At 40.4% G+C, this 23,272-nt stretch overlaps 1 protein-coding gene across 2 annotated transcripts in view; it reads left to right on the plus strand.

The window, feature by feature from the left end:
- LOC102083017 (B-cell receptor CD22) overlaps nt 1-21,977 on the plus strand; it is a 75,627-nt gene extending 53,650 nt beyond the window's left edge. The window contains exons 1-14 of one of the 2 annotated variants that reach the window (XM_019360372.2): nt 13,817-14,085; nt 14,925-15,245; nt 15,369-15,587; nt 15,709-16,041; nt 16,298-16,498; nt 16,597-16,929; nt 17,014-17,238; nt 17,896-18,150; nt 18,403-18,663; nt 19,620-19,736; nt 19,951-20,035; nt 20,127-20,184; nt 20,744-21,012; nt 21,186-21,977. In XM_019360372.2, the coding sequence (XP_019215917.1) occupies nt 14,016-14,085; nt 14,925-15,245; nt 15,369-15,587; nt 15,709-16,041; nt 16,298-16,498; nt 16,597-16,929; nt 17,014-17,238; nt 17,896-18,150; nt 18,403-18,663; nt 19,620-19,736; nt 19,951-20,035; nt 20,127-20,184; nt 20,744-21,012; nt 21,186-21,249 (2,811 nt within the window). In that variant the 5' untranslated portion in view covers nt 13,817-14,015 and the 3' untranslated portion in view covers nt 21,250-21,977. Of the gene's footprint in view, nt 1-13,816; nt 14,086-14,924; nt 15,246-15,368; nt 15,588-15,708; nt 16,042-16,297; nt 16,499-16,596; nt 16,930-17,013; nt 17,239-17,895; nt 18,151-18,402; nt 18,664-19,619; nt 19,737-19,950; nt 20,036-20,126; nt 20,185-20,743; nt 21,013-21,185 lie in introns of those variants that run through there. The other variant, XM_025907936.1, reaches the window with a different exon arrangement.
- Nucleotides 21,978-23,272: the final 1,295 nt, after the last annotated feature.

Consider the following 23,272-nt stretch of genomic DNA (forward strand, 5'->3'; position numbering starts at 1 on the left):
CGGGGGTAGCAAAAATAATTCAGAAAGTGTCTCACATAGTGAGTGGACACCCACTGAAAGTGCTAACTACACACAGTGTGGTGGCCTATGTGAACTCACAGGTATTCACAATGACCCCGTTGAGACAACAGAGACTGACTAAGATTCTGGAGTCTCCAAACTTGACCTTCACACATGAAGGAATTAACATGGCAGATCAGATGGGAGTGGGAGAGCCTCATGACTGTGCACAGATAGTAGAGGTGGAAGAGAAAGTAAGATCAGATTTGAGAGCAGAGCCTGTAAATGGTGCAGAAGATTATTTTACAGATGGATGCTGCTTCAGGGATCCGACTGAAGGATTAAAAACAGGTTATGCAGTGGTGAAAGGAGTTGGAAACCAGCTGCAAGTGGAGAAATCAGGAACGCTGGAAGGACCTCAATCAGCGCAGAGAGCAGAGCTTATTGCAGTGATAGAAGCTCTGAGGCTGGGAAAAGGAAAAAGAGTGAACATCTACACAGACTCAGCATATGTGTTCGGAGCAGCACATGTGGAAATTGGACAATGGAGGAGGGCTGGATTCAGAACAGCTACAAACAAACCAATTAAACATGAGCCAGAGATGAAACAGTTGGAGGAGGCTCTGAAAGAACCCATGGAAGTGGCCATCATAAAGTGTAAAGCTCATGATGATTCTAGCACTTGGGTGGCAAAGGGAAACAGAGCGGCGGATGAAGAAGCAAAACGGGTGGCAGGATATCAAGAAGGAAAACAAATGGTGAGTATGGGGATGGAATGGGAAAACCTGCCAGCCCATGATTGAGAGGACATTGAAAAAGCTCAAAAGGGGGCCTCACCTGAGGAAAAGGCGATGTGGCGAGAGAGAGGGGCTGTACAATCAGAAGGGTTGTGGCGAGGACCTGATGGACGGCCAGTCCTCACAGCGGAAATGGCCCAAGAGAGGATCAGAGAAGCTCATGGGCTAGGACATGTAGGAGTAGCCCAAATGGAGAGGGATTTGTGTCATTGGTGGCACCCATACATGAAAAACATGGTGAGGGAGCACGTGAGAACATGCTTGATTTGTGGGCAATACAATCCAAAGCCCACCGTGAAACCAGAAATGGGTAAGTTTCCTCTCCCAGAGAGACCAGGACAGGAGATTGTGATTGATTACACAGACATGATAACCACAGTCAGAGGGTTTAGATATCTGTTGGTGTGTGTGGACACTTTGACCGGCTGGCCAGAGGCGTGGCCGACACGTAGAGAAGATAGTAAATCTGTGATAAAATGTCTTGTAAATCATTATGTCCCCTGGCATGGATTTCCAGAGAAGGTAAGATCAGACAATGGTACTCATTTTAAAAATAGAGATCTTGCAGAGGTAGAATGCATGCTGGGGTTGCAACATAGATATGGTACTGTATATCACCCACAATCTCAGGGAAAAGTGGAGAGAATGAATCAAAATCTTAAAAATAAATTGGCTAAAATCTGTGCACAGACAAACATGAATTGGGTTGATGCTCTTCCTATAGCACTGATGAGTTTGAGGTGTTCAGTTAATCAGAGCATCGGATTTACACCATATGAACTGCTGACAGGGAGACAATTTCCAGGCCCTGCAGCAGGAGTGAGAGAGTTGAGAGAGAAAATAAATGTGTCAGAACATGTTAAACAGTTTAAAGCACTAAAAGCTCTTGTCTCAAGTTTCACTACGCAGGTGGGAGACCCGACCGGAAAGGAGGTGACCACGCCTGAGGTGAAGTGGGTGTGGCTGAAGATGTATAAGCGAAAGTGGGACGAGCCAAGGTGGACGGGACCCTTTGAGGTGACTGCTCGAACCTCTCATGCGGTCCAGCTGAGAGGCAAAGGTGACACTTGGTATCACTGGAGCCAGTGTGCGGCGGCAGAAGAGCCTAGGAGGTCCGAGAGGCTCTTAGTGAAAAAGGGGGACATGGCTGTGACCCCAAAACACACAGATCTTAGTGAGAAAGGGGCAGAATAATCCCCTGATCTGTGCAACGACCAAAGGGTAGTTTAACCCCGGAGGTCGAAGAAAGAAGCTGAGAAGACACTGGTAGCTGCAGCAATAAAATAAGGGTTGAAAGCTCCTTAGACAGAGGTTCTAGTCTAGGCACATTTGAGGGAATAAGGCGCCACCAAAATGGGGGTGGGAAACTATAATGTAACAATAAAGCTTTGGGAAAACTGGAGGGGGATGGGAGTGTTAACTGTAATCACTGTTGTCATGGTAACTATTATTTTCCTAGTATGTGAATTGCCCAGCTTCAGAACTCATCCAACTCCTCTTCCTCCAGTGGACCCTGAGGTGACCAGACCTAAGCGCGATGTAGGTGAGAGATCTGATCCCTGCTTGTTGCATTATGGAGGCATAGAGGTGGATTATGTTAGAGGATCCACAACAGCCTTCACTTTTGATCTTTGTTCCGTGATAAAATGTGGGGATGATAGTCCTAGTTGGTGTGGATATGAAGTTTGGACATGTCATGACCTGCAATTAACTGACTCCTGTCTTGTAGGCCATCCCACTGCATTGGGGCGTTCCCCGTGTCCTGTGTGGCATATGGTGACAGCCTACACAGGCCCAGGGTGGGAGCCACAGGGGAGATGGAAGGGGTTTGCGATTCAGCGTGATTTTAGCAGCAGTCAAAATCCAATTACAATGTCCATTGGTGGGTGGTGGATTACACCTCAGCGGTATAGTACAGCAGATAAAGTATTTTATTTATTGTTGGGTGTAGATGTTTCAGGCAAAGACCCGATGGGCGTGATAAAAATAAACTTTAAAGATCCACCAGGTAATGTATCCAGCACAGACACCGCACCTGTGGGAGACCCCCCTTCCAACTCTAAGGTAATGCAGGTGGACTACACACAATTGAAACCTAGACAGCTGATGTCTCGTGCCACAGGATATGTAGATAGCAACCTATGGCTGGATTGGCTGATCGTGAATGCAAAAGAACAGAATGTGTCTGATTGTGTGGCATGTGCTACTGCACGCCCACATTTATTTACTGACCACTGGGGTTTTGATTGTATGCATAGACTTACTCGTAGAGCAGTATCTTCAGGGAAATGTGCTCCTTTATCCGTTTTGTTTCCTCCCATAGATAATAATACCGTGCCAGGACCGTTTACACCCCGGAAAGCTAATTACACTTGTTTCAATTTTACAGCAGGCGGCCCGGGTGAGCAGGAGTATGACGCTGGAGAGATCCCGGCTGACTGGTGTACGGTGACGTATCCAGGAAGAGGGAATGCGTCGCGTGCGGGCGCCACGTACGTTGGTACCTGGGCTCGAGCTGGTTTGTACTGTTACTGTGGAGGTGGGAGTCTGCACGAACGCATACCAAAGGAAGCTTTTGGTGTTTGCGCTATGGTCAGACTAGGAGCACCTCTGCTGTTAATCGGGGAGAAAATTAAACCCACGGCGACGAATGGTAATGCACAACTCACGATTAGGCGTAGACGTCATGTGTTATTTAAAAGATCATCCTGGTCTTTTGATTTAACTGCTAACTCACCCACTTATATAGATTCTATAGGTGTGCCACGAGGTGTCCCAAATGAGTACAAATTAGTAGATCAGATAGCAGCCGGTTTTGAAAACATCCCCATAATTTGGGCCTTCTTTCCTATCACCCCCAACAAAAATGTTGATAGAATTAATTATGTGCATTATAACGTTCTCAGGTTGGCCAATTTAACGCGCGATGCTATTGAAGGGTTAGCAGAGCAATTAGGTCCCACTTCTTTGATGGCAGTGCAAAACAGGATGGCGCTTGACATGGTCCTGGCGGAAAAGGGGGGCGTGTGTGCTATGTTCGGACAGATGTGTTGTACTTTTATCCCTAATAATACTGCTCCAGACGGCTCGATAACTAAGGCTCTAGAGGGGCTGCGAACACTGGCCCAAAATATGCATGAACACTCAGGTATTGAGAACCCGCTGGAGGAATGGATGACTTCTGTTTTTGGGCAATGGAAAGGTTTTGTTATGTCAATTATGGTCTCACTGTCGGTTTTCATTGCAATTCTTACGACATGTGGATGTTGTTTTATCCCTTGCCTCAGAACACTTGTGGTTTCATTGTCAGGGCCGTGGCCTCAGGGCCGGAGGGCCCGGGTGCTATGATGCCTCTGTTGAGGGACGGGTCTGAGGACCAAGAAGAACTGGACCTTGCAACACTGGAATGTATGTTGTAAGTGATCTCTTGTTTAAGAGATCAAAAGGGGGAATTGTGAGATTATTATGCTATCATATGTTACCTTATATCTGTTGAATTAATATACTGCAGTAGGTCATATTATACCCCTTAGTATAGAGTGTGTGATCAGTATGTAGTTTTAGTTTGCATTATACTTCTGACTTAAAAGAGTGTGAAAATCATTAGATCTATTGGATTGACCTGTATTACTTGACACTGTTGAATGTGTGACACTGTTTCTTGGCATTTCATAGTGCTGAGCTAAGAAGAGAATATTGTGTGCAGAAGGCCTTGTTGTGCTGATAATAGAAGAGACACACCACATTCCATACCCCCACCTTTACAGAGAACAGAAAGACAGGGAGCCAAGGCCATAACTCAGGCCCGCTAGGAGTTAGAAACATGTGAAGGTTTAGATTTTATGACTAGGTGGGGGCCAACGGAGGTTATAAGAGCTTGTGAAACCCTCCACCATTTTGAGATTTGCTGTGACCCTCTTCATGCATGTCTCCCCATCCGGATGGTTTGTGCTCATAAGTGTTAAATTGTATGGAAATAAATAATTGTTGATTGAGCATTTATACACCGAGTATTGTCCTTCCTTCAGCCCAAAGATTAAAAGAATTGGGAGATTTTAACACGATAAACTTGTTTTTAATTCACTAGAAAAGAAAAATAAGCAATCCTAAAACTTAATGTGAAGGAAAAGAGCTTGCAATGACCTGATTTGCATCTCATAGACAGAAAAAGCCATTTAATTTTGAAAACAAATATTTTGGTGTAACTCTTCTTAAAGAACTCGACATGTTGTTTTCTACTCAACAGTTTCCACATTGCTTGGTGGTAAAACATGAACATGTGTTGATTCCTGCTTTATCTGCTGTTTAGACAAATGTGCTGTCATGAACAATTCAATGAGGAAATCTAGCATTAAGTGTGAAGAAACCCTGTTAAATATCCTGATGTAAACTGCTGGTGTTTTCTATGTAAAGCCTTTTAGCTTTTCTACTATGTGAATCTGTATTAATGGCAATAATATCATCTTCTCTCTTTTTCTGTCTACACCAGAAGTAATGGAACAGTAGAGAAATTATCTGTACTGTAATTCACTGTCAACAAAACCTGATTAATATAATAAAACATTCTAAGCTCACATTATTACTTGATCTGCCATATTGTGATACTGTTACACTGTGTATGTGCAAAGTAAGTTAACAGTGTATGCTCGTTTGGATACAAATCAACCAACTCCTCTTGCTGAGGAGGCTAAAGAAACTAGGACCAACACCACCACCTGCAGGTGTGGAGTGAAAACCTTCAGAAAGACTTCTTGTGTTGCTTATAAGACATCACTGCAGTGAGTAGTTAAGCCGGCCCAGTGGATGACTGGTATCACACAAAACCCCATCATGTAGATTTGCAGGAGTAAAACACTCCCTGCTGACCTGTCCATTATCTTCTGATTATTTATTTGTATTTTTGCATAGACTTGGAGGTGAACTTACTTTTTTGGTAGCATTTTTATAGTCTGTGTGTATTTTCTGTGATAAATAGAAAAAAAGAAAAGATCAAATACAATACTGTAAAAATAAAGCATCTCAGATACTTTTTAATATTTAATTTTTAGTGACAAATGAACAAAATGCTATTTTTATTTAACTTTCATGATGGATTGAACAAATATGACAGGCTTCACCACAAAAACTATCACTAAACTTTTCTATCAAAACAGAAAAAATACTGGAGTGTCCAGGTGGTGCTCTAATTATAGCTCAGAAAATAATTTAGTTAAATGTGTGCACATTCTTGATCATGCACACACTTAAATATTAAACATTTAAACATTTAAATCATCTAAATATTAGAATATTTTCTGCCCTGCCATCCCTGATTTCCTTAAAAATGTTATGGTCCAAAGTTTATAATCTGTAATTTGGGACAGATGTATTAAAACACATCTGTGTATTGGCTAATTAAAATATAACCAAAATTCAGGCAGCCCTTTAAAGTCCTATATTTGCACAAATTAAAAAAGCCCTTGACATTGTAAAAACAAAACCAGTGAACTACTGGCAACTTCTGAATAGATACATAAGTGTATTTCACAACAGTAAAGCACATAATATTTTAAACATTAGATTCCTAGAAACAAAAATCTGGAATGTCCAGACGACACTCAAATTATCACTAAGAAAATACGTTTGTTAAATATGTAATTTGTGCATTACTTTCATTTATAAGACCTACTCATCATTTTGAGATGGTGTTCCATGTATGTCCTGCCTACTAGCATCTTGCACCCTGCTGTTGGGTTGTCTCAGGGGGATCTTTTCACAACCTGCACCTGGGGTTCTTGTCTGCTGCAGTAGACCCCAGCCTCTATCAAGCTTGTGTTTAGTGCTTCTGTGCTATCTTTTAGTCCGGCTTTGTAAAGCTATTGGCAGGATTTTCAATATCACCAACTTCTTCTATCTGCTGGTGGTACATGCTGTGCAGGGGCCTGTGCTTCTTTGATGGTTCATCCTTTTGCTGCTCTTCTTTCTTGGGTTTCTGCTGTCTGAGGTATTCACTAAGTATGTGATCAGCTGTTGCCATCTTCCTGATGTACTCAAGGATCTTTATTGTTTCATCTTGGATAGTGGTCTGACACTCTTTGTCTCCTTCCATTCACTTAGCTTACAGTCTCTTGCTTTTTTGTCTTGATGTCAGTAGGTTCTGTGTCCTCAGGTGATCAGGTTTTTATCCCAGAGTATCTGATCAGCGGCAGTGTGTAGGTGTTGATCCCCCAGATCTTTTTCTTTTCATTCAGCTGACTCATTAGGACTTGCTTTTCTCTCTGCAGGAATTTGGCAGTTGTGGCGTTCCTAGTGGCCTCTTTATGAGTCCCATTTGCCTGTGGGATTCCAAGGTCTTTGCATCTATCTTCCATGCCAACTATGCTGCCTTGTGGTAATACAATTGCCCCAGTTCTAACTACTTTCCCTACTTTTTTCCCATCCAACGATACTCATCGAGTCCAAATGTTGTTACACTAGATCCAGCAGTGTGGATCAGTGAACTAATGTCTCTCCTGGCACACAGCTTGATGTCATCCATGTTGAGGACATGACTAATGATTTCTTCATGCTGTCGCTGGTATCCACAGCCAGTCTCATTGATGATTTGACTAAGGGGGTTCAGGCCTTTGCAGAAAGGGAGTGGGGACAGAGCATCTCCTTGGTAAATCCTGCATCCTTGACAGTGACTTGCTGGCCTCTAGTGTTGTTGGCCACATCCCTGTTGAATTCGTAATTGTTATATTCTCTCTTATAACTTAACTGGTAAGTAACGACGCCTTTTTAGTTGTTGGTAATTTACTTTAATAACCAGTCTAAGGAAAGGCGCAGGCATATCAATGCGCACATACACCACACTTTGTGTTCTCTACTTTATAACAGAAAGTAGTACCACAAACTATAAACTGATTTTACTAAATACATAACAGTTCCTCCCATCCAACTTTGATGAACACAATAGGTATCAAACAATCAAAATATTTTCAGGTAAATGCTGTAAACCAATAATTTAACTTGAACTGAAATATGACACCTACTCAGTGATTTACAACATGGAGGTAGGTTGTTTCCTCTTAAACATTTGAACTGCTTTCCTACAAAATTAACTTGAAACCTATAAGTTCAGTCTCTGAGGTGCTCTGCGATTTCTCTCAGGGTACCGTCTGCCTGTTTGGTCAGACTCCATAGTGCTCTGTGTGGGAAGTTCAGGTGTTTGAGCATTGGTAGTTTCACGTAAATCCTGAACCTCAGGTGGTGAAGCGAGGGCAAACTCTTCTGAATCTTGAGGTGTAGATGTGCTCTCAGGTTGCTGTGGAACCATGTGACTTTCCGCATCTACAATCTGATCAACATGTCTACGCCAGACTAAGTTGGCTCCAACATTTACAGTGTATGTCAGTGGTCCGGTCCGTGACAGAATCGTGCCAGGCTGCCATTTCTGACTTGGGTCTCTGTAGTCCCTGGCGAGAACTTTTTGTCCAACATTGAAGAATCTGGTTTTGTTTCTTGTTGCTTCCACCATGGAAGACTGTTTATCTTGGACATCCTTGCGAATGTCTGGTTTCAGCAAATCTAGACGTGATCTCAGATTCCGTCCCATGAAGAGCATTGCAGGTGTGTGTCCAGTTGTTGCATGAGTGGCGTTCCTGTAAGCCAGTAAGAAATTGTCTATTTTCTGTTGTAGCGGCTTCCCCTCTGTGCGACTGGCTTTCATTGACCGCTTGAAGGACTGGATGAACCGTTCGGCTTGTCCATTTGTTGCAGGATGATGGGGAGCTGAAGTGATATGTCGTATGCCGTTACTCCGAAGGAAACACTGGAACTCCTCTCCAGTAAACTGACGACCATTGTCGCTTACGAGCTGTTGTGGCAGACCTGTGCGTGCAAACAGTGACCGAAGGCTATTGATCGTGCTGGCAGCCGTTGCTTGCTTTACGGGGAAGATTTCTGGCCATTTTGAGTGAGCATCAACCACAACCAGGAACATTTGGTCCATAAATGGGCCAGCATAGTCTATATGAATGCGTTGCCATGGAGCGGATGGCCACTCCCACGCGTGTACAGGTGCTGTTTGAGGCTGACGCAGCGTCTGCTGACAACCAGTGCAGGATTTAGCCATGTTCTCTATTTCACAGTCAAGGCCTGGCCACCAAACATAGCTTCTAGCAAGAGATTTCATCTTAACCACACCTAAATGTCCATTGTGCAGTGAGTCCAGTACCGTTGTACGTAGTTTGGGTGGCAGGATGACACGAGTTCCCCACATAACACATCCTTGGCAAACGGATAGTTGGTCTTTGCGGGTGGAGTACGCAGAGAACTGAGTGTCAGTGCAGGACGGCCAACCATTCACAGTAAAATCGTATACTTTGGACAAGATTGTGTCTCGGCTCGTTTCTCTTTTCACCTGAGCACTTGTGACAGGTAGGGGTTCCATTTGTGTAACGTGAAACACAGTAGCTGGATCAGTCATTTCTTCAGTGGGTTGCATGTGTGGAAGACGTGAAAGTCCATCTGCATTTCCATGTAACTTTGTCCCTTTGAACTCAATGGTGTAGGTGTGTGCACCCAGGAACAAAGCCCATCGCTGCAAGCGTGCCGCAGCCATGGTTGGAATACCTTTCTGAGGGTTAAAGATGGACACCAGCGGTCGGTGGTCTGTGATCAGGGTGAAGTGTCGTCCATATAAATACTGATTAAACTTCTTCACTCCCCACACTAGACTGAGTGCTTCTCTGTCTATCTGCGCATAGTTGCGCTCGGCTGCATTTAGGGACCTTGAAGCAAAGGCAACTGGGCGTTCTGATCCATCAGGCATTTTGTGAGATAGCACAGCACCAATGCCATATGGTGAGGCATCACAGGCGAGGCGAAGTGGTAGATTGGAGTCAAAGTGTGTCAGAACCTCCTCTGATGTAATGAGCTGCTTAGCGCCATTGAATGCCTCTTCACAGTTTTTTGTCCATTTCCATTTGACATTTTGTTGCAGCAGAGAGTTCAGCGGGTGCAGGACTGTTGAAAGGTTTGGTAGAAACTTGTGGTAATAATTAACTAAGCCCAAGAAAGAGCGTAGCTGACTCACATTTTTAGGTTCTGGTGCCTTCAGGACTGCTTCAACTTTGTCCTTGGTTTTGTGGAGCCCATGTCTGTCGATCTTGTGTCCACAATACTCAATGGCATCCTTAAAGAACTCACATTTGTTTTTGTTTGCTCTCAGTCCATATTTTTCTAGCCTGGCCAGGACTGCTGTTAGGTTAGCCAGATGAGTCTCCTCATCAACACCAGTGACGATTATGTCATCCAGAAAACACTGTGTTCCTGGAATGCCTTGTAGGACCTGATCCATGGCACGTTGCCATACTGCTGGGGCACTGGCGATACCAAATACCAGTCTGTTGTACTGATATAGGCCTTTGTGAGTGTTTATTACCAGATATTTCCTGGATGTCTCTTCTACTTCCATCTGGAGATAAGCCTGGGCAAGGTCAATTTTTGAAAAGTGTTTGCCACCTGCTACTGCTGTGAATATGTCTTCTATCCGTGGAAGTGGGTACTGATCTATGCGGAGAACTGGGTTCACTGAAACCTTAAAATCACCACAGATCCGCACACTGTCACTTGCTTTCTTGCTTACTGATACTATTGGTGTAGCCCAATCTGACCATTCCACCTTGGTGAGTATTCCTTGCTCTTCCAAGCGTTGGAGCTCTGCTTCAACTTTAGGGCGTAAAGCATAAGGTACAGGGCGTGCCTTGTGGAATCTTGGTTTTGCATTGTCCTCTAGTATGATCTGTGCTTTGATATTTTTCAGGGTGCCGATTCCATCTTTGAACACCTGAGCATGGTTATTAAGGATCTGTTTCAGTCTTTCATCCACAGAATTTGCACTCAGGCCTCGTTCCAGTCTCATTGACTTTATTTCTTTCCAGTTGAGGTGGATGTGTTTCAACCAGTCACGCCCAAATAATGGCACACCTCCATTTTTCAGAACATAAAGTTCCAGGTTGCATTTCTTTTTCTCATATTCCACTTTCACTTTTAGTTTTCCCAGAGGAGTTATTCTTTCACCTGTGTACGTTTTCAGTTTCACTGAGGTGTGCTTCAGTTTCAGATTGGGGAATTTGTTTCTGTAATCTTCATATGAAATCAGTGAGAGAGCAGACCCAGTGTCCAGTTCCATCTGTAACTCAATCCCTTGTATTTTAGGTGTGAGCCATATTGCATCATTATCTTTCTCTTGCATTGTGTACAGTTCCAGGCATGCCAAATCCTCCTCAGAATCATTTGACTCTGTCTCGTTTACTTCATGCAGCTTTCTGTCTCTTTTCCACATTTTGTTTTTCTTTTTATCATACTGCTTTGATTTGCACATTTTCTGTATATGCCCCTTTTTGTTACACTGCAGGCATTCTTTCTCTTTAAACCAGCAATTAGCAGCGTCATGTGACTTTTTGCCGCATCTGAAGCACATCGGTAATTTATTATTGCGCTGTGGATGTATTTTATTTACAGAACACGGCTCCGTGCATTTTCCCTGAAGCTCTCCGGCATCTTTTGCTGCTGTCTCCATCGATATCGCTATCTCTAATGCACGGTGCAAAGTGAGGTTATCCTCTGTGAGAAGTCGTTTCTGTGTGCTTTCATTGTTCATGCCGCAGACGAAACGGTCTCTCAGCGCATCTGACAGCCCCTCCCCGAACTGACAGTGTTCCGACAGCCGCCGGAGTTCCGCGATGTACTCCGATGTGGACTCATTCTTTAGTTGATTTCGTTTATGAAATCGGAAACGTTCGGCTATAACCAGTGGCTTCGGTTGGAAATGTTTTTGGAGCACTTCTGTGATCTCCTTGAAACTTTTGTCAGCTGGTTTGGCCGGTGTGATGAGGCTGCGCAACAAGTTGTATGTTTTCGCTCCCATCACACTCAGTAACACAGCAACTTTCCTCTCATCCTCTACTTTGTTAGCCCGACAATACTGTTCAACTCTCTCTACATATGTTGTCCAATCCTCTGTGCCATTATCAAAAACGTCCATTTGTCCGACGCCTCCTGACATTTTCTCGGTATTTTTATAAGCGTCCTTCACTTAAAAGAATTGATGTTACTCACGTCCTCTCTTTAGGCAGGTGAGCTAGCATCCACACGGAGGGTTAGTTGTTTTGGCCCTAACCTTTTTCGTGTCTTTTTGGCCACTTTCACAAGGATTTGCCCCTCTCTGTCGTCCAATGCACATCGGGGATCCGTTTTAATCCTCGTCGCCAGTCTGTTATATTCTCTCTTATAACTTAACTGGTAAGTAACGACGCCTTTTTAGTTGTTGGTAATTTACTTTAATAACCAGTCTAAGGAAAGGCGCAGGCATATCAATGCGCACATACACCACACTTTGTGTTCTCTACTTTATAACAGAAAGTAGTACCACAAACTGTAAACTGATTTTACTAAATACATAACAGTAATGAAGGCTCTCGGGTTGATCTTCTACTGTTCCAGGCAATCCAGGATCCATCTGAGTCATTAAATCATCATCTTTCTTGTAGTCAATCCAGGCGGTGCACAGGTTGGTCAGTCTGGTTTTACAGTCTCAAGTGACTGCTCCGTCAACAAGGAGGTGTTTTGCCCCTCTGGTGTCTCTGCCTATTCCCTTCTATGTCCCGCTCATGTAGTGAGCCATGTGCCTGTTCATCTTAGCCCTATTACAGGACAGGAGCGTCCATGTTTTATTGAGGCAGGTTATTGGTTAATAGTTGGTCCTTTCTGGGGATCCTTGGGGATCAGGACTGTCCAGCTTTGGTTTAGCCATTCTGGGTATGTTTCATCCACTAGAAGCTGGTTAATTTTTGCTAATTAGGAGAGTAATTACTACATGGAAGAGGTCACACTCAAATTTGTATTTAATTATTTAGAATTACTATGCATTATTATGACTATGTGATTAAATAAATGTAATCCATCCAAATTAAAAACTGGTTTTCCTCAGACTCTAGTGAAACACAAACAGGGATGACCTGGTGGAAACACCGAAGAATCCCAAAGTGCAAAATCAAGGGCAGATTTGCAGGGACTAATATTTAAGGTTTTTTTATCTGATAAGTATGGTAATTGCTTGTGGTCCATAAACTTGTGATAATACACAATTGCTTGGCTGCCAACTGAGAGTAGAAGAGCAAGTACAAGACCACTCTGCATGGTGGTATTGTGTGCATAGTGGTGGTTTTTGACACTGTTTTAGCTTGAAAACTATCTTCAGTATCAGAAACACTGTGGTGCACCAGAAAAGGTTGGGTCTGTGGTATATTAACGTGTACTTAAATTTCACGTTTAGGGGTTAAATAGATCACTACACTTGGAGAAAAAAAAATCCTACACATGTTGGACGTATTCTGTATTATAAATATTAGGTGGCGTATCATCTTCGCCCTCTCTGAAATCTACACCTAATGGTTTCTTATCGTCTTAGAAAATGAATTCCTGAATCACATACAGCGGGGTTCTCGACAAGTATGTGAATCATTCAGGCCCCACACAGGATATATTTATTTTGACATCCATGTTAAAATTTCAGTTACATTATGGATACTTATTTTAATGTAACACTGTGGAGATAAGGCAAGAAATGAAAATTCTTTCATGAAGCACATTAAGTATTTAAATATATAAGCTACTGCAGGTTGCTTTTGTTCTTGGACTTTTAGAGAGATAATTACATGATGGAGCTAAGCTGGTATCATCATCAGAAGCCTGATAAGCTAAAGCCAGCATGTTAACAGAAAGACTGCTAACTGTCATTCAAGTAGTTGTAGCTGACTCACTCGTTCTTTTTATAAAGGAGACATTTTGTGTTAAAGATTTGCTCTCAGCTCTCTGCCAGGTGAGTTTTGCACAAAGTAAACCTACATTAAAGCTACAGATTTATAGAAGGTTTACTCATGGTCTTGTCATTATATGATTGCATTATTAAACTGGACCAGAATTGTAAGATTAAAAAGTGATTAAAATATGTTGTGTTTGTTTTTAAGAAGTTCATTCTGCGTGCAGCACTGTATAAAAACCACTTCTTCATTTCAGTGTGGGAGTTTACAGGCTTTCATCCTATTACACTTACTGAGCGTGCACTGCGGAAGGAAGACAGTTTAATATCACTTTTATATTTTCCAACCACAGAAGACATCTCATCTCACCTCAGCATCTGGTGAAGACTAACTAGTGAACAGTATTCGTCATGTTGATGTGATTTAAGAAATGACAGAAGCAGCGATGAGTTTAAGTGCAGCAGCGAGTGGATTTGTTCTCTTCCTTCTCTCTTTATCAGGTATTGTGTATCTCTATATTTGATTTATATCTACAGTTACAACCTGATACCAGAGCTGTTTCTGGTGGTCACAAATTCAATGGCTTCATGTATAATACTTAAGAAATGCATTTTTTAGTAAATACATACAGATGCTATATAATTAGTTGGAAACACAGTAGATATTCTTATTTCATTAAATGTATGCCTTTAGAAAAAGATCATGGAAGAGTTGCTTCTGGCTTTCACACCGTCAGCCACTGCAAAAGGGCACACTATGTAAGAGTATAAAGCTACAGAATGTCTGTATTATATTAAAAAAATATAGTTGATTTATTCATTGTTTCTAAGCAATTGTATTTAACTATAGTACATAAATGCAGATTTTAGAAAATTATTTTCTTCCTACTTTTTGCATCATTGAATTTTAGAGAGAAAGATGAATAAGAATTATCACCTATAAAACATACAGGTAACTTTATATGATACTGTATATAATAAAAAAATAATAGTATAATAACAATATGATAGATCTCATGAATCTTAATGAATTAAAGACACTTTAATAGGTAACAATTTTATGAATGTTAAGGTCAGCAATAAACCCAAATTTTTCAAATTGTGTTATTTGTACTAACGGACCTACACAGATTTGCAGCTTGAGTGATTTGAGCTACGCACAACCTTTTTAGAGCAGAGAGTTACTGTTTAGAAGAAGTAGAGGAAGATGGGTTGATGTGTAATTGTTCCTTTTCCCAGTGCATAATAATCCCATCTTAACCAGAACTTTATCACAGTGTTAAAGTGATTTATTTATTTTGGATGATTGGATTTTGATTCTGATGTGTTCTGTGTTACAGGGGTACAGAGTCAGGATAATAATGGAGTGAGTTACACTTCACCTCAGATCTGTGCTTTTAAAGGATCAACAGTGGACATAGGCTGCTCTTTCAAATACCCATTAAAATTGTTAAAAAAAGTTTGGCTCACTGAAGGTATTGAATATAACCCCGATGATCTAAAAAAAGACTCAGGTCGAGTGTCGTACAGTTCTCAGTGGTACAGCTGCACTCTGACAATCAGAGACCTGAGAGAGAGCGACTCAGCTGTGTACAAGTTCAGATACACAACAAACCGGGGTGATTTTACTGTTTTACCTGGAGTCACTCTGACTGTCACAGGTAACATTTTTATTTACACATCAGTCCAAACTTGTTATGAACATGACCGTGTGTGTTTGCATATGGATGTTTAATGAGTAATTAAGTTTCTGCTCAGATTTGACTCTTTCTTCACATAATCAGCTCTTCAGGTACACGTGAAAAAATCATCACATTCTAACTGGGCAACACTGACTTGTCAGAGCAGTTGTCAACTACATGATCGTCCCTCCTACATTTGGTACAAAAATGGACAGATAATTTCTACTGGTAACCATTACTGGTATTCACACTATCTGAAGCTTACAGATAGCTACTCCTGTGCTTTTAGAGATCATGAAGCTTCACCTTCTCCATCAGTGTGTGAGTGTATTTCAGTAATATAAAACCATCTCACAGAGTCACTGCATACATCTGAATAAAAACAGTCAAACTCACTGTAACCATTTTCCAAATCTGACTTCAAAATCATTTTATGTTTCAGGTTATCAAGGTGATTCGTGCAACAGAGTGAATTACAGTAACAGAAGAATCTGTGCATTCAAAGGCTCATCAGTGGACATTTCTTCTACTTACAACAGCTATGAAAGTCAAATCCAATCACAATTCTGGTTCCGTTCTGGTCGTGGATCTGAGGACCTCAGAGAAGACTCCCAGTATGCAGGTCGTGTTGAGCTGATTGAAACAGAGAGAGGACGCTCCACTCTGAGAATCAGAGACCTGACAGAGAGTGATTCAGCCCAGTATCACTTCAAATTCAAAACACAAAGCTTTGAATGGAAGAGTAGTTTACCTGGAACAACTCTGACTGTCACAGGTACTGATCAACACACACTTATATTCAATATTCAATATGCCATTTGTATGTTATCCAATAATTATTAGTATTATTGTTTTTTTTTATTAATTAAAACAAAAAAACAAACAAACTTTAAATGATTTCATGTTTAGACATTGGGGGATTTATTGTTTTTCCACAAATTGATAGATCTGTGAATTACATTCCCTATTCTGTCTCCCTCAGTGTGAGAGTGACTGACATCTTATTTATTGTTTCTTGTCCACTGGTCAAGATGTTCAGGTCAGAGTGTCCACTGGACGAAAGTTGGATTGTGTCACCAGGTGTAATCCTTATGTTTCATCTTATGTCTGGTACAAAAATGGACAACAAGTGAATGGAGCCACCTCTTCTTCTTATGAAGCGTCATATGACACTTCAAACAGCTACTCATGTGCTTTAAAAGGATTTGAGGATTTTCACTCTCTGTTAGTTTGTGAGTTCACTTTGAGACTTTATCGACATTAAAACTTTTAATCTGGGCTATTATTAATATCATGTTCTTCCTGTCAATTAATACATCTTTTTGTTTAGGTATATATGGTGAACGGTGCAACAGAGTGAATTACAGTAACAGAAGAATCTGTGCATTCAAAGGCTCATCAGTGGACATTTCTTCTACTTACAACAGCTATGAAAGACAAATCCAATCAACATCCTGGTTCCGTTCTGGTCGTGGATCTGAGGACCTCAGAGAAGACTCCCAGTATGCAGGTCGTGTTGAGCTGATTGAAACAGTGACAGGACGCTCCACTCTGAGAATCAGAGACCTGACAGAGAGTGATTCAGCCCAGTATCACTTCAAATTCAAAACACAAAGATTTGAATGGGGGAGTAGTTTACCTGGAACAATTCTGACTGTCACAGGTACTGATCAACACACACTGATGGATATTTCATTCAGTTAAGTCATTTAATTAATAATGTGACTATTTTTGTTATTTCACACAGCTCTGCAGGTGAAGGTGAGCAGAATAATATCAGTCCATGAGTCTCAGACTGAGGCAGAGCTGAAGTGTGAAAGCAGCTGCACTCCAGCTGGTCATCTTTTGTTTGTGTGGTTCAAAAACAATCAGTTTATGGTTGAACAAAGTTCTTATCAAGATCTGTTCAGTCCTGGAGACGTCATCTCCTGTGCTTTCAAAGGACACGAAGATTATCGCTCAGATCCTGTGTGTAAGTTTACTTCACTGTGTTATTGATGATCATGATTTTCAGCTCCTCAGCTTTCTTTGTTCACTGAAATGTTGTTTAAGATGTTCAGTAGAATTCACAATACTGTACATACAGTTTAAAGATGAGTGGAGTCAGGCTCATGAATTAGAGTCAGTCATTGCACTGAAGAGTGGTTTGATCCTGATCAGAGAACATCAAAGTGATTTCTTTTTGTTTTGGAAGTTACAAATAAATGTACATTTAATCCTGCTTATTTTACTTTAGAGGAACTGATTAGCAGTGTAATAAGCAGGGATGTGCAGGGATCTGCTTCTGACTGTCTACAAAGGTCTGTCCATGGACTGTCATGTGTACATCCAGTTTATGGAACAACTGACAAATCCAGCATGGTCTATTCATGCAAAACATTAACCTAATATATTGAGGATAACAGATGTAACCAATAATTACAGGCTTGTCTTTCCCCATACTTGAGGATGTGACAGACTAAAATGAAAGTGAAGGACAACAAATTTAGATAATAGAGATAATTTGAAGACGCAATAATGATATAACAATAACGATAAAAGTCAATGTTTTTAACTCTTACTTTGACATTTTTTCAAATATTTGAACTTTTATTAATTAATAATCTAATGTTAATATTTTCTGTTCTAGATGCTCCAAAGCTTCCCTCTGTATCAGTGAGTCCCTCTAAGGAGATAGTGGAGGGCAGTCCAGTGACTCTAACATGTAGCAGTGATGCTAACCCAACTAAATATACCTGGTACAAGGAACAAAGTCTGATCAGTAGAGAACAGCAGCTCATCTTCAACCCGATCCAGTCTGCTGACTCTGGAGAATATTACTGTACCGCTGAGAAAGAGCTGGGCAAATGGCCAATAATTAATTACATCTCTATCAATGTAAATTGTGAGTCAAGACAGTTTTCTTATAATACCACACAGAAACAGGGGTTTATACTCTGACATTGTCACATGGGGAGAAAAGAAGGTTTGTAAGATTAAATCTCTGGGATTGTAAAATCTACTATATCATGCATGGATATTTAAAGATAAAGAAAAGGATTTTGTTCCTATTTCTTCACATTTATTATATTAAACACCAAATTTGAATTTAAATTTGCTCCAAGTTTTGCCATAATTGTTTCCACATCTCCTCCAGATGCTCCAAAGCTTCCCTCTGTGTCAGTGAGTCCCTCTGCTGAGATAGTGGAGGGCAGTTCAGTGACTCTGACCTGTAGCAGTGATGCTAACCCAGCAGCTACATACACCTGGTACAAGGAGAAAGATCATGAACATCTCAGTGAAGACTCACAGCTCATCTTCAGCTCCATCCAGCCCTCTGACTCTGGAGAATATTACTGTACAGCTGAGAATGAGCTGGGCGAAAAAAAATCTGACTCCATCTTCATCAATGTGAAATGTGAGTGAACTTACAGAATTTTCTTACAATACCACAAAGAAACAGGGGTTTGTGTCCTGGACAGTGATGGGAATAATGCCGTTACTTTTTTCAGTAACGAGTAATCTAACTAATTACTATTTCTATCGTTACAACGCCGTTACCATTACTAACAAGAAAATGCGGTCCGTTACTATTTTTCAACAAACAGATGGTTGAAGCTGTGTTCAGCTTACTGCACCTTATACTAGTTGCACGGCAGTAGCTGTCTACGTAAGTAATCTGGGCGCTACAGCTTTAAGCAGATGTGCGCGCTCTCACGGATGGCAGTCAGGGCCAATTACACCCTGGACCCTGAAGGGTTAAACACTTTTTTAAAAGTAGTGAAATTGTTACTTTTGCTAGTAATTAATTACTTTTAGAATATAACTCAGTTACTAACTCAGTTACTTTATTGAAGAAGTAATTAGTAACTATAATTAATTACTTTTTCAAAGTAACTTGCCCAACACTGGTCCTGCATGCAGTTTGCACTCCTGTGCAATAAAAAGTAATGCCCTCCAACAACTTCCTCCACCCAGACAGAAACTTAAATCTGTGGGGAGGTAGAAAAAACATGCTTGTTTGATGTATGTTTTTTTCTAGCTGCCTTGTGCACAGACAGCCAAAGAACCTTTGTAACACAAATAAAGACATATTATAACTGTAATGTAATTCCTGAATTAAGAACAGTAACACTTTAAATTACTGCGCTGCTGAAAAATGTAATATGAATACATATGTTACTTTGTAACTTAGTAACATGTTACTGTGAAAGGGGCAGAACAGAGTCATCTTGGCATTTAAAATCTAGGATTGTAGATTCTGCTATATAATGTATGGATATTTAAAGTAAAAGATTCATTTTTATATGAACACCAAATTTGAATACATACTTGTTGCATTTTTTCTTGTAATTGTTTCCACATCTCTTCCAGATCCTCAAAAGCCTCCCTCTGTAACAGTGAGTCCGTCTGGTGAGATCGGTGAGGGCAGTCCAGTGACTCTGATCTGTAGCACAGTCAGTTGTTCTCCTGGCATTAGGAACAATCAAGGTAGTGACACAACTGAGTTGTTAAAAAATGCCCTGATTTTAGTTTTAGTATTTTTAGTTTGTAACTGTTGTATGCCATTAGGCAAGAACTATACTCAAAATTAGTCATTAATTAAGACTTTGGTCTGTTATGTTTTATCTTCTATGTCCATTCTTATGGGACCCTTAATCATGTAATCCAGTAACAAGTTTTCAGTTTGGTCACTGTTTCCTAGACTCATGGAAAAAAACAGCTGCAGTTGCATCAATCACTGTTCTATTTCTGGCTGTCATAATCATCACTGGAATCATATTCATTAGGTGAGCAGTTCAGTTATATTGTTAAAATCAATGTTTCTTTATTGATTTCAAGTAATAATAAAATGAAATGTTCATTCGTCCTTCTGTACAGAAGAAAAGGGTGCTTTAAAACAAATTCATCCAGAGAGAGGCCAGACAACAAACCAGAGGTAAGGAAGAAGAGGTCAGGTATTAGGTATACATATATGAACCTGAAAAAGACCATTTTTGTAAATGAATCTCGTTGTTCATGTCCACATACTTTTGTCATACACTGCACTTTGGAAAGTGTAAATTTGGCTGTTGTAGTACAGAAGTTTGATGATGCAGCTTTGTATAGTTTACATGCTTCAAACTTCATGTCCCTCCCAGGTTTATTAGATCCACACTGCACAGTGTGGATCTAATGATTGATTTCTAATACTGTACAGTGTGTGGGTACCTTTAGTTCTCTCATATATGAAAATGTACATGAACAGTTCATAAAATGTAAAGTCTGCTGTTTTCATTGAGACAGTGATTAACTGTAATTAATTTTCATGTGTTGAGAAAAGGACACCTTTTTGTTTAATAGTGTTGTTGGTGGCATTTCTCTTCCTTTGCTGGGAATTTAAACCTCTCGAGAAATACATGGAAATACAAAGTTTGGGAGGGTGTAGCTCAGACAGCAGGGGACAGAGGGATGTTTAACCATAATACTTCACCTTTTATGGTTATCTTGCATTTCAGGAAAATGCATATTATTATTACACACTTAACGCTCCGCAAAGTGGATGTCCGGAGCGTGGCGGCCCTTCAGCTCCACCAGCTTCAGCACAGAGTAGAGCAGCAGAGGAGCAGCAGGATGATCTTTGCTATTCCAGTGTAACTTTCATAAAGAAGCCAGAAGAGCACGACTACTACAACATTCTCCCCATTAAGACCAAAAGACGAAAAGAAAAGGATGAAGAAGTAACAGATGTGGACTACACTGTGGTCAGATTAAACAGCACCCAAAGGTGAGGACACTTAGTTTGTGAAACACTGGGGAAATATTTCCAGCTTGTTATATTTGTTTATTTTTGGCATTACACTAAGTTTTTTCTTTTCTTAATTAATGTTACTGATATTGTGAGCTTTTTTAAAATCATATTATCTTTGTAATTCTGAGAGTGTGTTTTTACCTTTACAGATTAAGAGATCAACAGGCTGCAGAGTATTCATCAGCACTATACAGCACAGTCAGGAAAAAGTAGAGTATGAACATGAATGTGTGTCTTCAGTGTACATATTTAATGCTTTTAGGAAGATACTGCTGTTTATAGCTGTGTTTGCATTTTGATAAAGAATGATGCAACAGATGAAACAAGTAGTGTCCTTGGACAGTGGACTTCCTTTTCCTGTCTACACATGTAACTAGTTTCTTGAAGACCTCAACAAGAGGAACATTGCAGAATTTATTGAGGCAATCTTGGAAAAGCAAAATGTGTTTGCACCACAAGTGCACTCTGATCATAGTTCTGATGGCAACAGCTGCCAGACAGGATTAAATAAATAAAAAATCAGTCTAACTTTACAGAAATAAAATCTTACTACAGCTAACAAGAAGCCCAAGGCCTCTTTAGGCAATATGCACTCTTTAGGGAATTGTATTGTATTTTGTCCTGCTGAAACCCATTTTAATGTACTTAACATAATTGTGAGTATAATTATTTTTTATTTGTGTGGATATGAGATATAGGAGTCTTTGCAGAACAGCAGGAGGTAGGTCTGATTAATCTTAAAGTCCTGGTGCTTTGACCCTCCTGAACTGCGCTCATGTGTCGATTACAGCTGTGTTTAGCTGTATGTTTTTATCTTTATACTTATTTCCTTCATAATGAATCAGAGGGAGCATGATTTTGTCCATCATTCAAGTCATCCTTGTTATTTTGAGTAAAATTAGAAATGTTTCACTGAGATTAAATAAAATAAAACAAAATAATAAAAAAACAATGTTTCTACAAATTCTGGTGTCTTTCTCCACTTCATGTTGCTGCTTTTGAGCTAGCTAGTAACAGTGCCGAGCATTTACATATTTAAATAATTGCAGGTTGCTTTTGTCCCAAACATCTTAAATAGAGGGTTTGAGCTGAGCTGCTTTCTGCTAGCAGAAGGGCTAAATTCAGCTGCACTTCACCAACTTCCTGTTATCTACTTCAAGTTGGGTGATATGAGACATTTTAACCTGAGTCTCACTTTTACTGCAAGTTCACACAATAAACTCAAATTAAAGCTGAAGGTAAATAAAATAGCTCAGCTATCATTAGGAATGATCTCATTAATAAACTGTTGTGAGTTTAAAAATAACCATTTTAAATGTGTTTTCTTAAAGCTGTTGTCAGTGATTGCACTAGAGGAGATTTACACATGTTCATCTGTTCATGCACATTAGGCGTGTGCGGAGGAAGGAAGGCAGCCGGATATTGATCTCGCTTTAATTTTCCAACCACAGAAGAAACCATCTTCAAACATCTTTGATGAAATACACAATTTTTCATATGTGATCTACCTGATGCAGTTTAAGCAAGAAGTGTTTTAAGAAATGAGAGAAGCAGCTATAAATTTAACTGCAGTAACGAGTGAAGTCTTCCTTCTCTCTGTGCCGATATGGTACAAAATATAAATCTCCATTTATGTTTTGTTTTTATACATAAACCACTCACATGTGTGTTCACAGCTCAAGCATCTGAAGCGCTGCACATCATATAATACTGTAAAGCTGTGTTTGTGTAATGAGCGGGATGAAGAAACAGCTGTTTTGGACTGAATCCAAATCTTTGAAAATCTACTTATACTATGTTACTTTGGCGTCCACCACTGCAAGCAGTTTATCTGGCAGCTTTGATCAAGGATTCTTGCATGTGCATGTGAGGTCACATACAGTGCAGTGAAAAAGTATTTACCCCTTCCTGATGTCTTTGCATATGCTTTTTTCCTTTTTGCATATTTGCCACAATATGACAAATATTTTTTATATTATGACAAATATTCCCCCGTTAAATTATGAATTAACTGGCTTTTTTCTATTTATTGGAAAGCTAGTTACATTTAGTTTGCTGCACATAGGCCTGATTGCTGCAGGAACTACTGAATGAAGAAATCATTTAAACAGAACTTATCTGATGAAGTGAAGAGCTCAAAACGCAATACATCATGCTACAATAAAGACAGAGCTAAAGAAACAAAGTTGTCTCATATATATCAGAGTGGAAAGGGTTAAGAGTTATGTGGGAGTTT

The sequence above is a fragment of the Oreochromis niloticus genome, linkage group LG6 (assembly GCF_001858045.2).
Source record: "Oreochromis niloticus isolate F11D_XX linkage group LG6, O_niloticus_UMD_NMBU, whole genome shotgun sequence".
NCBI classification, from domain to species: Eukaryota; Metazoa; Chordata; class Actinopteri; order Cichliformes; family Cichlidae; genus Oreochromis; species Oreochromis niloticus.